The sequence below is a fragment of the Melopsittacus undulatus genome, chromosome 2 (assembly GCF_012275295.1).
Source record: "Melopsittacus undulatus isolate bMelUnd1 chromosome 2, bMelUnd1.mat.Z, whole genome shotgun sequence".
NCBI lineage: Eukaryota > Metazoa > Chordata > Aves > Psittaciformes > Psittaculidae > Melopsittacus > Melopsittacus undulatus.
Window position 1 is genome coordinate 108,960,995 of NC_047528.1, and position 15,636 is coordinate 108,976,630.

The 15,636-nt window shown below is 37.2% G+C and overlaps 1 protein-coding gene across 5 annotated transcripts in view; it reads right to left on the minus strand.

Moving 5' to 3' along the window:
- ROBO2 (roundabout guidance receptor 2) overlaps nt 1-15,636 on the minus strand; it is a 400,731-nt gene that overhangs the window by 17,049 nt on the left and 368,046 nt on the right. For 3 of the 5 annotated variants that reach the window (XM_034073045.1, XM_034073041.1, XM_034073038.1), the window contains exons 22-24: nt 13,651-13,911; nt 10,233-10,447; nt 1,541-1,723 (exon numbers count right to left, since the gene is read on the minus strand). In XM_034073045.1, the coding sequence (XP_033928936.1) occupies nt 1,541-1,723; nt 10,233-10,447; nt 13,651-13,911 (659 nt within the window). The remainder of the gene's footprint in view (nt 1-1,540; nt 1,724-10,232; nt 10,448-13,650; nt 13,912-15,636) is intronic. The other 2 variants (XM_031046916.2, XM_031046914.2) reach the window with 1 other exon arrangement.

The following is a 15,636-nucleotide window of genomic DNA, read 5'->3' on the forward strand; positions in this document are numbered from 1 at the left end:
CTGTGGTGGAAACCACATTTCCCAATGGCCTGATACAAGCCAAATTACCTTTGGATGAATCTGTGTATTAGCTTTTACTAAGGCTTCCTTCCCAACTTTTTTTTGGTGGTGTTCTTACACCACCAAAAAAAAGTTGGGAAGGATTTGCTCCTTTCATTCAAGACTACGAGACTCTTCAAGCAAAACAGTGTATCTTAAATTACAGTAGTAATCATAGTAGATGAATGAAGATCTGCATCAGTTTTTGGTTTGTTTTGCTTTGCTTTTTCCAAACAATGAGAGAAATTTACTGTTTCCTGCTATAGTAACAAGCAAGTGAGAGTTTTAACTACTTTTAACAGTGAAATAACTCTCATTTAAGGGTCATCAAAGTCAATGGCAAAAGCCTCAGTGATATGAGAAAAGCTGTATCTGTCCACCCTTTACTTTGTTGGCCAAACAGGACTTTGCCACAGATTCCTTTCTTCATTTCTAATGTTCCTATGGGGCAGTGTTTGCCAAATCACTGCATGTAGAGAGCCTGTATTTCAGCCCTAACTGTGGAGACATTTCTCACAAATATACACATTTTACTGAAGGACAGACTTCATACCAGACTAACAGTAACAAATTTTAAATGATAGGAACATTTTGGGATCTAAGGGCAGGAATCAGCTGAGACAGCATAACGAAAACATGACCCAAGTTCATACTTTGCTATTAGATCTGTGGATTTAAATAATTAATTACTTCTGCTATTTTCATGAGACAAAGCGAATGCAAATACATTCATTTTTTATAGAATAATTAAAAATAACTTTTTTTTTTACTAGAAATAAAACTTTTGGAGCTTTAATAACATGAACTAAGTTATGCTCATTTTCCATTCATTCATTCTAGAAGACTGGCTGTTTTCAAAAACAATAATCACTTTACCTTTGTTGCACTTATCTTGGCAGATTCAGTTGACATAATAAAAATTAAATTTTATCAAAATATGTTTACTTATTGAATTAAGTGGTTTTAAATCAAATATTAAAAAGGCTTTTAAACAGTTTGCATTGTTATAAATAAACGCACACTGATCCACCCCATGCTTAGAAGAACTTCACAGAAAAATACACTTTTGCAAGAAGAGATGCAACAGAAGTGCAGGGATGGAGATAATAGTTTAAATATGCTGTTCATCACTGGAAATGTGAATGATTGTGAGGAGATTTTGCAAGAACCAAAATCATCAAAAGATTGCACAGGAGAATTAGTGATTTCTTCATCGAAATATTAAACCGAGCATATGTCAGTAAATCTATAGCAGAGTCAGCACAGAGGGAAACTGCAGCAGACTGAAGGTGCAGATTAAAAGCTTATGCTATTCACTACTTCAAATCACTAAAAATGAAACCTAATGCAAGGTTTCATTTAAAATATATTGATAAAAATATCTCCATCCACCTTATTCCATGCATGTTAGACAGGTGTGAGACGCAGGTTCACTGAGAAGAAGAGAAGAATAGGCAGAGACATCCTTCATGCAGAAAGCATCAACTTTGAATCTACAAACCTGTTCTTGTCAGACTGGTTCCATCCAGCCTAAAACCAGCTTTATCTGCTGCTGCAACCAGTGCTTGTGCAAAACTGCCGCTGGTAAAGATCGAGTCATCTGAGGAGCTACCTACACTAGATCTATGACTAGAAAAGTTACGGTCCTCATCAGACGCAGAACCCCATCCATTTACCATTGAACCTAAAAACAAATGTAGGGGTCTAGTGAGTTGTGCATATTTGATATATTTGTATCATCTAATGCTTAAAAGACCCATTTAACATGTCCTTGCTCAGGAAAACCAAAATTCATTTGACAGAGCTTGGTACAAAAGAGCAGCATTCATCTAAAATTGAAGACACACTTAATACGTCCTTTCACAGCAGGAAACCCAAAGTTTATCTGAGAGAGCTTGGTATAAAAAAACACTATTAAAGCTAATGGGATCTCATTCATAGCTTGCCCTGTGTTGCTTTGATCCTGTAAACAAAATGATACATATTCTCTACAATTGTGAAGGCTCCATAATAAGTTCATTTGAAAGTTAGCAGTTTTTCCCTGGGATTGAAATGAATGTGATGCATTTTGTTTTTATTTTACTTGACATTATAAATCAATATCTAGTTTGATGTTTGCAAAACAAAGTCTTAATTTAGACAGCACAAGTCTCAGTAGATATAGCTGAAGTCAGATATGGGCTTCAAGAGCTACATGAATAAGATTGGCATTATGTCATTTTCTCAACCAAAACCTTAAAATAGATGAGCAATTTTAATGTCCTGAAAAAATCTGACCTAAAGCAATTAATTCTAATGGATTAAACTTGCTTTTTTAAAAGGTTAGAAACCACATTCAAGAATGGAACTATGTATATTCAGATTTGATACTAAGACAGTCACTGAGCCAGTGCTGGCCTCATGATACCTACTAGCTATGGACTACCACCACTGCAGGAAAGGAAAGTGATAATATCATAAAAGTACAGTCAGAAAAACAGATACTGGAAAAAACACATGAAAGAAATATAGAAACATTGATGTAACTGGAATGTAAAGAGCAAAACAGTGAAGATTCCTCTTATTTGCTCTTCATTTATATTTTCTTTTATTTTTTCCAATGCATGAAGCATCAATCAACTACCCAATGTGTCAGTTTAACTTACTTTCAAAAACTATGTCTCAGTTCAGGCTTATTTTAAAGTACTGAAATCCTGTTTCTTTTGTGGCATCAGATGGAGCTGATGGTGTGCTGTACTTCTAAGAATCATGATTAAATGTCATAGGATAACTCTACCCTGTGAAGCAGAGCAGGAGGCAAAGAAAACTTTGCTTGCAACAAGTGCTTATCTTTGCTATAGGAAGAGGGCAGCCAGGCTGATTAGTTGCCAAGTCCAGCTGAGGTGCAGAGCTACCAGACTGATTCTGAGACCTGAGCTCCTGCATGGCATTGCATGGTGCTGTGTAGACATAAGAGTATTGTTCTGAAGTAGCACAGGCACCTATCCTGAAATACCTGAGATTTGCTTTTTAAAAACAGTGGCATGCATATGTTGAAAAAGCAAAAAGACCAGTGAATCTATGAGGATCTGTAAAGAACTGATATTCAAAGATATGAAGAAGATACACGTGGAGAGATACATCATAGCCCTGACTTGACCGTTAGCACAACTGAATTTATGTAAATGTATATGAGATGCATAGCAGTACAGTAGTCTTTTTTAAATCCATGTAAAAGAAAGTATTGCTGTTTTCAAAATTATTAACTAGTAAATCAATACTGACTTGCTTTTTAGTACCATATGGATAGGCTGATTATTGGTGGTGTCAAATATTAAAAATATCATGCAAAAACAAGTCAGGAGTACAATAAATTAATATTGGGATTTAGTCAGTAGCACGCCGCACCACAAAGCCCAAGAACAAGGGATTATTCTGTGATGCTGCAGTGATCAAAACTTTTGATGTCAGCAAAGTGGCAGGCTATAAAAACAGAAGTCCATGCACTCATAAGTTACAAGAAAAGAAACTGAAAAGGTCTATAGAGGTCTGACAGGCAGAAAGTGTGTTAAGTGCAACAGGGAGTGACAGAGTTTCATTCTGCTTGCCAAGAGCACACACAAAATTGTTATTTTCCAAACAGACTCGACCTGGTGCAGACAGATATAAGGAAGCTGAGATAACAGCAAGGGAAGGCTAAAACTGAATTTCCTCTGAGAAGACAGTTTCTGAACTAACAATCAAAGTGTGATAGGACTTCATAGAGAATGGAGAGTAAAAAGGCTTAGCAACAGTTATTTATGATGTATGAAAAGAGATACTACAGATAAAACACTTCATGAAGATGTAAGAAAGTAAAATGCTATAGCTGAGGACTTTCAAACAACTGCTTATTGACATATTCTGCAAGATACGTACGCACAAGCTGAAACATAAAAATATAACAAGACATACAGATATGAAAGGACGACACTCGGGTGTTAAAAATTTAATGTGTATCTTCCTACTGTCAGGGCCCACAGGTTTTGTATGGTACTTTCTGCTCTCTACACAGAGACTTATAAAAACATATACTGTACAGAATAGGTTTTCAGTATCACAGGCACAAGGCTATGGATGTTTTAGAGGAACTTAGGTTTGAATTTCCATTTGCTCACATGTTTGTTTGCTAACCAATCACTCAGCTGTTACACAACATAAAATACACATAATAATTTGGATGCCATGTTTTCAGGGTATGTCCAGGAACACTGGCTACTTTTTACCTACCCTTTAAAGAGCTGGACTAAAATCCATCCAATCCAAAAAGAAAATCAATGTTAAGTATGAGATATACTAAGAATCTACAAAAGCTGTATGTGACCAGGCAGCTATAACTGAAATCTCTACATCGTTTCTACGGTTTGCTGAGCTATTCAGTTTCCCTGCATAAAGAATGTTTTTCCCACCAAAACCTGTAGCAGTAAAACCCTGGCTTGCTTTGCCCTCCAGAGGTGTAGACATTGGCTGGAAAGCATGGAAATGCTGGAGCCCAGCCCAGGCACCTCAGGCCACCAGGCAGCTGCATGTAAGTTAACGTGTAAACTGGTTGTTTAAAGGCATCCATCCACTGGCCTCTTGTATTCCAAATCAGATGCACATTTCTTTCTCTCTGAATAAAAACAGAATTAAGAGATGCTGATGTCCCTTTCATATCAACTGTGTGTTTTGCAATGGAATGAAACAGGCTTTTAGTGTCTCCTTTACATGCAGTTCACTATATGTTTTCCAAGAGCACGTTTGAGTTTTTACACTTTCTGGCAACTGTAAATTTTACTCTTGCTGACAGCAGCAGTAAATGCTTTATGCAGAACAAAATCAACTCTGTGAAAAGTTGAACTCTGTTTTCTTGCTCCATAAAATATCTCTTGGACCTAATGCAAACAGAAAGCTTCCTTGCTCTCAGGGAAAGGTGAAGGGAATAGAGGTGCTAACTTCTTCTAGGTTGAATACTACTGCTTTTAGTGGCATTTTGCAGGCAATAAAAAATGCTATTTTTCTTTGTAAAAGTGTACTCTTGCTTTTCTTAAAAATAAGATCTAATGCACTTGTGAAGTAAAAGCTGTAAAAGCTTCTCACTACAAACCTAACACTTTTGAAAATTCGAATAGATAATTCTCTGCAACAAACTTTATGTGCATGCTTAAAGGTAACAAATGATGGGGATGTGTATGATTATGAGATTTTCTTCATAAGACCATGAAAATATAAAGCCCCTGCTCCTCTGCAGGTATTTTTGATAGAACAGGGCTAGACTGCTGAGGTTTGTGAAGTACAGATGGAGTCCATCGGGACTGATGAGACTTCAGCTGAAATCATTTACAGAATTCCTTTAGCCTTTGAACAAGAGGAAGGTATTATCCTATTTCTACTCTAACTGCTGTCATGATTACAAAGAAAAAATGTCTGCTGATTCTGGTGGAAATGGGGGACTAAAAGAGGCAAAAGTCATTGTACCATTAAAATATGAAAGAATAACTGAAGGGGCTGAATGCACAATATAAATAGGATCACGATTCAAAAATGAGATCTGGTCTTGTACTTTACTTTATACTCAACATAAATGCCCAAATATTTAAACATATACACCTGAAATAACCCTTTAGTTTTAAAATTTGTATTTTGGGCAGGAAACACTAAACAAAGGGAGGTCAAAATCATACATATATATTTAGCACTTCATAGGTCCAACCATAATTAATGCCCTTCATAAACATTTAATGAAAAATGAATTTATGTCACTTAGCCAAATTTATTGGTGTTTGCATTTTCAATCTTTCTGGATTTTTTGGTTTCCATATTGCTGAAAGGCACAAAAATTTCTCAAATTTATTCAAGCTGTTAGAAAAGAAATGCACACAGAACATTAAGTAGTTGCTCAAATGTTGCTGAGCAGTAAAATACTATGATAAAGTGGCATCTTGCTGTGTCTCTATTACTTCTTCAGCACTAAAATTAATTTATGATCAGTCATCAATTCATTTACATGTCGTTTTATGCTAAATCTATCGTTGCTGATGAATGCATATCCCTAGATCCATTAAGCTAGAGTAAAGTCTGTGCTTTATAATATGACCCTGCTAATTGTTGCATTACCATTTTTATGAGATACAAAAAGTAGCAGTTTCCTATTTTCTGAGCACATATTTAATCCGTGAAACACATTCTTCCTATTAAATGCAATCTGTCTAACTGCTTATAAAACAGAATCTTTTGCAATAGGTATCCCTAAGCAAATCAATATAAATATTGAACTCTTCCATGTTAAAATATGACTCATGAAAATGATTTGGTATAATTTTCAAGAATTATTCCATTTGTACTCAGACACAATGAATGAATAACTTTTACCACACAGACAGTGATCAGAGACTCTTTTAATCAAGACCAAGCCAAGCTAAATAAGGAATTTTCCTCCTTGCTGAGTTACATAGCCTATGGAGGTCTTTATAATTTCAGATCTATATAATTCTGTTGATTAAAACCAAAAAAGTTATCCATTTGCAGTGATATTGTTTACAAGAATATCTCTCTGCTTATATCAGCCTGTATCAGTCTTGTTCTAGTTTCCATGCTAGCTAATAGGTGACTCTCTCAGTCAAAAGGACTGAAGATAGAGCAGCTCTCTCTACCATCTTCAGTGGTGGTGCTGGGGGAAGAGAAGATAAGGAGTGGGCAAAGAAAACCCCCAAACCATAATACTGTGATCTGACAAAACCTAGTGTTTTTCAGTGACTTCAGTGAGAAGCAAACTGATTTCTTATACAGTCATCATATGCAATTAATTAAGTCTATTAAATGTAACAGAATGTTTTTGACCATTCATGCCATAACTCTGCACTGCAATTCATTATAAAGGCAAACATTAAACACAAGCAAATAAAAAACCCTCATATTTCAGTGTGTCTCCAAAACTCAAAATAATGCTAAATAATTGTGAATTGAAAGTCAAGTGGTCAAGTGAGCAAACGCTTTACAGCTGCTTTTCAGTTTGGGGTTTTCTTTTAATCAGAATCAGTAACTCAGTATCTTAACAAACTATGCTGGGAATGAAAGAAAACTTTGGCTTCAATTTCATGTTCCATCCCACAAACATTAAATTCTAAACCTCCCTCCTTGAATTTCCTTTGCAATATCTGGAGAATGTTAAGATACAGTTACTGTGCACTCCTCCTTTCTTTTCACTTTATTATACATGTCAACATTATGTCTTTGCCACCTGCAAAGAGAAAAGCTTAATAGCACAGATTAAATGTTTGCCTGAATTTTTGGTTAGCTGTAACTAAAACTCAAGGGCCTGGAAGACAATCTGACTTTCAAACAGTTTAAATGAGCAACACTGTGGTTTCAGAGGAATTTAACAGTTTGAGCTTGGCTCACCCAGCACCAGTGTTTCCCCTCACAGAATCCCACATTTGGTATTGGATGAAAACCTCAGTCTCAGTTCAGCCATAAAGAACAAAGTACCATTTCACTCCAAGAGTGGGTATCTTCAAGTCATTGCTGAGGCATGCTAACAACATAGGATAAGGAAGCTCACCCTGTTGACAATACAGCAACTCTATTTGGAGGAAGCCTGGACTAAGGGATGTCAACTTAGTTCTCACAAACATGGAACTCACAAGGTGTGCTTGAAAATGAACATTAATATAATTTCATCTGGGTGAGCTGTTGCCATTTGCATTCATTATTTAATATAATGTTTAAGGTAGTGAAAACATTGCATATAAGTTCCCAGGAAAATGCTGCTTAAGTCACCAAAAGCCCTGTGAAAAGAAATAGCTTATATATTCTCAGTGCAAGAAAAAACAAGTTAGTTGTTCTACAGTATTCTAATAGCAATCAAATTAAAGAATGGGAAGCAGCTTAGAAACAATGAGTGTAATTTGTTATATACCCTCCTTAACACCAGCAAATGCAGCCTGGAAGAGTCAACAGAAGCAGAAAAACAAACATTAACATTTCAGAAATCACCTACCCTGAGAAAAAAACAATCCCAAAAAAAGCCTTCAGAAAATTGAGGGTTTATCCACATAGAAATAGAGGAAACCAGAAATAGTGTCATTATTCAGTTTGCCATTTAACAGATCATTTAGACAAACACTTTGAGTGTGTTTTCATAAAGCTATAGTTCTGTAATTGTTTTAAGTCACTGTTAGCTATATGCTTTAAGGGCAGTCTACCATTTTGCTTCCCAGGTGCACACTCCCTTCCTGCAGTGCCAGCAAACACCTTGCCATGCAATGTGAACCAGATCAAGGAACAGACACAGCTAGTAATTAAGCAAGCAAAAGCAAAAGAAAAACCTTAATTTTCAGTTGGATGAGGCCACATCAAGAGAGTGGTGGAGATGAGTGGGAATGCATTTAGATCACCTTAAGTACACTTCTAATCTACACCACCAGCTTCTGCCCAATTTCATCCAAAAAAAAAAGACACACCAGGAGGTTTTTAATACTCTAATAATTAAACAAGATTTACAACTATTATAACAAGCTTGAATGTTATATATAAAAGGATAAATGTTAACAAACACAGATGTCTACAAATTGGAGTGGAAATGCAGCCATTCCTTACTTTGCACTAGCTAGGGTGGTCCAAAATATTAGGTGAAGATGAAAATGTGAAAACCATTAATTTTCTGATTTACAGATATATCAGCATTGGCATATTAATACATACCAAATGGAAAATACAGAGCAACCTGATTTTTTTTATTATTATTTATTGCTGTATTACAACTGCAAACCTCTTACTGAATTCCTAATGGGAAGGCTTCTGAGCCACTAGTGAGATATGCAAAAATATGCAGAATTATAGCCTGAAGGAGATTACACTAGAAATTCAAGCAAAGTGACTTAACATACTCATGCACTAATAAGTTAACCTCAATTCAGGGATTTAAACTTTAACTTTACGGTCTTCAATTGAATCTGGATTTCAAATTGAAGCAGCAGAGATACAATACTTAAATCTTAGACTGGCAAGCAGTGTGGCCCTAGGGTGAAAGAAAACCTGGAAAGTGGAATTAAGCTACACACTATTTAATTCAACAAGGGAAAAGGAAGAAAATTACAGGTATTGATGCTCCATCACTGTAATCTTCCTGCAGTGTGTTTTCAGAATAGCAGTGTTTAAGTAAGGGTGCAAAATTCTTGGAATTTTAAAGGTCCAGAATTTCATTTAAAAAGGGAAGAAATTCAGTGGTGCTATGGTAGTAAGCTGTACTGAGCAAGTGTCCCTTAATGTACAACTAACAATCAAGTGTTCTTCTGCTGAGATCAAAGATTGAAGAAGCACCCACTAGATTTATGGGCTATGAACACTACATACATTTGGGTCTCCACTACAGCTGTACATAATGGACATGGTATATTATATAGATGGTCAAGTTCAACCTAAAGGGAAATATACTGATGCTTAGAAAAAGTGCATTATTTCCATACAAAATCCATAGTTTTCAAAAAATGTCTTTTGCTGCCTGTATTTCATCAACAGCAATTCTACTGACTCAGATTCTGTGCATTAGTTTTGTATGCCTTTCTAGGTCCCCTTTGATTATCCCTGTTGTAACTTTCCAAAGGATGCAAAGGGTGAGAAGAAGTGAAGGAAGGATTGTCAGGGTAATTAAATATATTCACTGACAGGGAACAACTAGCAAATTCAGCAATACAAAGTAAGCTCAAAATACACATTTTCCTACATAAATGTTGTATTTACAAATAAATGCTGTGCTGATCTAAATACACTTATCCTGATGTCTTTTAACTTCCCTGTGTTCACCTGTGAAAGCATTTACCCAGCAAAATATCTAAAAGTGTTTTAAGATAACATTTTTATGCTGATCCTGATCTATAAAATGTACATTCCTAAGCTGAGGTCTTCCCCCTCCTTTTTATGTAGCTGACTTGCTTCTCCAGTAGAGTGAACTTTTCATGAAAGCTAGGATATAATTGAGTTTTCTTTCAAGTTTTTAAAGCTTTTTAAAATTCATGAATTTTCTTATCATTTTGCAGCAAAGTATTTTCAAATCCTTCTTTAACTTTAGTGTTTAATACTAACACATTTCAAATGTTACAGAAATAGAGTGGAATAAATTTTCACTTAGAAAGTGTTTGACTGATGATTTTACTGTTAGGAACAAGTTGGTGGCACTGTTAACTGTGTTTGGTTACCTGTCACAGAGCTGTCTAGATTGTCCATACTGGAGCCTGGAGTATGCTCTAGACCTCTTAGCGGCCTACTGATTTCTACAGTTTCTTCTTCAATGTCATCCTCATCATCATCATCATCCGGAACATCTGTTTCCAAATCTGAAATAAGGTTTCCAGATACATATCCTAGGGGCGGAACTGGAGCCTGAGGAGGTTGTGTATTGCTTTGGATGTGCCTACACAAACAAACAGGAAAACATCATCAGAATGGATGAGACTTTCAACTCCATGGTCAGTAGAAGATAAGCCTTTCATTAAGTCCTGAAGTACATTTACAAAACATGCTTGTTAGGTCAAACTCAGGATCCTAAGTCAGCTCAGTTATTCACCACAGCTTCTTATACCAGTGTACCTGCACACTTTCCAGTCTTAAATATACTTGTCCTCCTGTAGGATAGGGAAGGTTAAAACTGCCCTTTTGCAGATTAGAAATTATTTACTCGGAAGCTATATACATCAGGTGAGAAGTCCATGGAAAAGCACATTTCTGAATCCCAACCTAGTATATAAATGTCTTACCCGATATTCCATCTTGCAAATCACACATTGAACCAAAATTAACTTTTACTACTTTGGATTAAACAGACTCAGTTCCCTTAAGCAGAAGTCACTCTGAAGAGGAAGAAATAACCAATAGGAAAGAAAAAGCATCAAATCCAGTGAACCCATTATCAGGGAGGCCTTTTTCGGTTTTGTTTTATTCCAAGTAATTTACTTGATTTAATTGCAGCAGTATTAGGGCATGCATGTGTGAAATTACTGCATGCAGCAATCACAATTAAAAAATAAAACAAAGATGAAAAAAAAACACTGGACAACTAAATGGCCAACAGCAAGCATGGAATGGGACTTGGAGCTTCATTTGCGTGGTATCTGAGAGGCTAGAAAGGAAAACAACTATCAGTTTTCAATGCAGCATTTCCCACAGCACTATAGGTACAGAGCAAGCTGTGCCAGGGGACCTAGGAATGACTGGCTTTGGCAAAAGAGCATGTACCATGCTTGAAATTGCTCACTTAGGCATTTGGGAATCCTTGGGTGGCTGTCATGAGATGGAGTGACCTGACTTGGATCAGCAGCGCTCTGGATGGAATCCAGGATTCTGCTGTCTCTTGCTATCAGCATAACAGAAAAAATCACAACTGTCACCTGTTTATATTCCTAGCCTTAACACATTTTTGATGAAAACTGTGCAGTATTATTGCCTGCACTTGAGTGTTTCTTTCTCCATAACACAAATCTATTGGATCCAAGAATGTCACAGAAATGTTATGTACCACTGGAATCTCTTGCCACCTTGGTGTAGATTTTAACTTATTGCTCACTCTGAAGCTTACTTGCAGAGCAAATGCTTCCCTTCTGATATGCAATCCCCTTCTGATTAGCAGTTCTTGAATACTTTACTGCATGGACACCAGTTTCTTAGCTATGTAATGTTCAAAACACTAAGCTAAAGGGCACTACCATCTAACTAACCCTCAATAAACAGTGTGATTAGCTCCCAATCAAGCAAAATACTTAAGTATATGCTTAGTGTTAAGCATGTGATATAACAATTGAAGTCAATTTCTCATGTACTTGTAGTTAAGCTTTTACTTAAGTGATTTGCTGGATCAAGGCCATAATGATTATGTACTTTTCCAGTAATCTCTAATGTGCTCTTTCTCAAATTCCTAGTTGGCTGGTCTCTATATTTCTCTTCTGTTACTCCTGCAGTAAGCTATCTGACAGGTCCCATCTTGTTCTGTTTCTGTCCCACTACAGTGGACAGGTTAACTGTGAAGAGAACTCTTCCTTCCCACTTAAGGCAATGGAGGACTTTCCACTGAACCTGAACAGCATTTGCTGAACAGCATGATACGTGTCCAGCCCAAAATATCCAAGCACTAAACAGTTCCGTGTCACAACTACTACAAAAATCACTTGTATTTGCAGCCCTCAATATTCATCCCAATATCTGCTATAAGGTCCTAATACGAAGAAAAGTCTGTCTCTTGGATATTCTTTTTCCAGCATTTCAGACTCAATTACTGTGACCTTACACAAAAGCAATGTTAAAATCTGTATATTCCTCAGCATTGTGAAAGTTCCCAAACAACTTCTGCTTCTCCAAAAAGGGAGTAAGACCTTTCCTGTCAGCTGTAAGAGGCTTTGTTTCAGAGTCCTACTGTTATTTGTTCCCAGACTGGCACCCACAGTTTGTAGGGCATAGAAAGGGTAACAGATGCAAAATGCAGCAGCAATGACTGCTTAGATAGGGTATGCATCTGTGTGCTGGCTCAGAAGTCAGCTACCTTCAATAGGCCAGGTCTAGCTGCTGCCTGGGATTTGGGTCTGTCCCACAGGCAGGCCAGGGCTCGTACTTGGCAGCATGGCACTGCAGCAGGACCAAAGTACCCTGTTGATTAAGTGCAGATTGCAGACAAGCCTTGAGGCTTCGACAGTGTCCAGGGAAAACAGCTGGCTTTGATTTGGCACTGCCTGCCTACCTGCTTGATCTATTTATGGTAGCTCAAGCTGAATAACTTTGTGGCTTTATTTACCAGCAAAGAAAGGCTGCTCCTCTGCTGGCAGCATGCCATTCGGTAACCAGCTCTGCTCCTCTCCTCTGAGATTCGCAGGCTTTGTCTGGGTAGAAAAGTTGTAAAAGGACAACTGCTGCTTAGGGAACATCCAGAAAGCAACTGACCTTCACCGTATCCCCAGCCTGGTGCAGATGACAAGTTCTTTTTCAGTCCCTGAAGAGACTGCTTCTGTTTGTTTTGCAGTGGAAATGTTAGTGTGGTATTTGCTTGCTCTTCCCTTAAACAGGCATAAAGAACTCTAAAACACCAAATTCATTTTGTAAATACTAAAAACTTCCTTCCTGGTATTTCTGGGGTTTTTCCCTATGAATCAGAAATATTCATGTATTTCAAACTACAGTCAGAGATGCAAAATGCTTATTCCCACGTGACACAGGGTGAAAAGCTGCTACATTGCTATTTCCAGTGACTGGCATTATTATTTAATCAGGAATTTTTTGAAAATCCTAAGAAATTTGTATATTTTGCTAGCCTGAAAGGAGACTACTCTCAACTGCATAAAGGTTTTCAGGAGGTTGATGTTAACTAGTTAGTTGAATATATGTTAAAACCAGAGAAGTATTATTTTTATGAGCTTTTAGTCAAGATTCAACATATTACCAAGCATTATAGTTTAAAGAGCATCACCTAATATTTAAGGCCTTCACATTGTAAATAGTTTTGCTATTCCTTCTTCCATTCTACTGCTTTGGAAATATTACTGAAATGTTGAACACAGTTGACATTTACGCCATCAAGGAATAAATTATTATTATACTTATTCATTTCCCAGCATTCCCCCTTCAAACATTTACCATGTCTGCTTTGCTATATCAAACTGGTAAGCCCTAGTTAATTCATCAAGGTGGGCTTGAAGCATTGGCTGCATCTCCTCTCGTGGAGAAGGGGTGAGGGTTGCAGTTGACTGTTGCCCAAAGGAGATGGCAGGTGATGAAGCTACCCCTCGCACAGGAGGTGTGGGGACACGATCATCATCTTCTTCAAGCTCATCCTCCATGCCCTGATGTAGGTAGGTCTGAACTGGCAAAGGCGGACACCAACCATCACTGTCATATCTAAAATGAAAAAACAAGTAAGCATAGTATATATCAAACACCATCTTTGTTGTGCAGTAGAGGACATACATGGTTTCTGCCACAGTTTGAACCCTCACATGCAGTGTGAGCTTTAACATTTATTCAAAATAGGGTCATAATTGTTTAAATTGTCTTTACTGAGTCTAATTTTTCCCACAACAGCTAAGCAACTTGAACAAGATGTGCAACAAAAAAATTACTGATCCATTATAACATTTGCAAATGGCGATTAGATAATCCTACACCACAATCGACAACAAAAATGAGCTAACTCGCATCCTGGATCATTAACCTATGAGAGCACATGAAGATTGACCTAGACATGAAAATAGCAGCATTCTTAACAGGCAGAGTGAGCTTTATGTAGATGCACTTACGAACATCCTTACTCCCATCCCTCCCTTCATTAGTCTATAAATTTGCTATTTGTTTTTATTTTGTATCTTAAAGAAAAAGCTGCACTTTCCACATAAATTCCAGTCTTTCCACACTGCACATAGATACCTACTATGATGTGTAATATATTCATGTTGCAGCAGCACTGACCCAAAGCATATGCTATGTCACAGCACCAGCTGATAAGACACATTAGCACACATGTTGACAGCTCTGTCAGCACCCCACCTGCTAACCAATCTTTACAGGGACTTACCTAGGCAGTGCTAAATTTCTGAGCACTTTCAAAATACCTGCTCAAAGTAAATAAAAAAATAACAACTACCAATATTTTTTAATACCAAAGTTTCTCCTCACATATAAGAGATGTTCTGATATATTTTTGTTGGTTTTAGTCTAATACCAAAGGTGTAAGAGATGATGCTACATCTGACCAGGGCTAGAAACAGAAGCTTTATATTCTATTACCACTTATGCAAGATATGCCAGCAATTCAACCCTCTTCTGTCTCTGTCCTCACCACAGGACCTTTCAAGTCAGTGCTGTATTACAGTATCATCCCAGGACCCTGTCCCTTAGAGACACCAGCGTCACTCAAGATGTCTAGGCCCTAGTGACTGTGGTTGTTCCCTGCGCATTATCTCCCCAGAGTAATTCCTTAATCTGAACACAGCTTCAGTTGTACACAGCTCTGCTGATGATCACATCACTAAGATTTCAACACTATTCTTCCCGTCTTCAACACATCCCATCTGCAGTCCCTTGAGCATCTGTACACATTTCTTAACTCCCAGTGTACTCCAAAATACCTCAAGATACACAGCTCTTTTCAAAAAGTCAAGAGACAAGCAAAAGCTCTCACAGTTCTTTCACTGTCAAAGCATCTTGCCCTCCAAAAGACATTCCCCAAGCATCATCTAAGTCACTTTATCTTCTTTCCGCCTTCAAGGACTGCTGACAGGGTGCACTTCTTTTTTCTGCAGTGCACGCAAGCAATGTATTGCATTATACAGGTAATTTCCCAAACCAGTTCAGAAATACTCCTTTAATGCTTCTGATGTGGAAGGACAGAATTACCAGTTTCCCAGAGAAAAAATGAATCACTGTCGATTTTCTTAGGTGTGAAGCTGGGTTACAAAAGGCTGGGAACACTGAGACAGAGAAGTTTTAAAACCTACATAATGAACAGAACATTTACTTTTAGCAAAACCCAAAGATTTCTAAAAGTAACTACTTTTTCCTTATTCAGAAGTCTGTATTTAAAAGTACAGATTCGGAATAGCCAAAACAGCCTGACTTAATCATCCA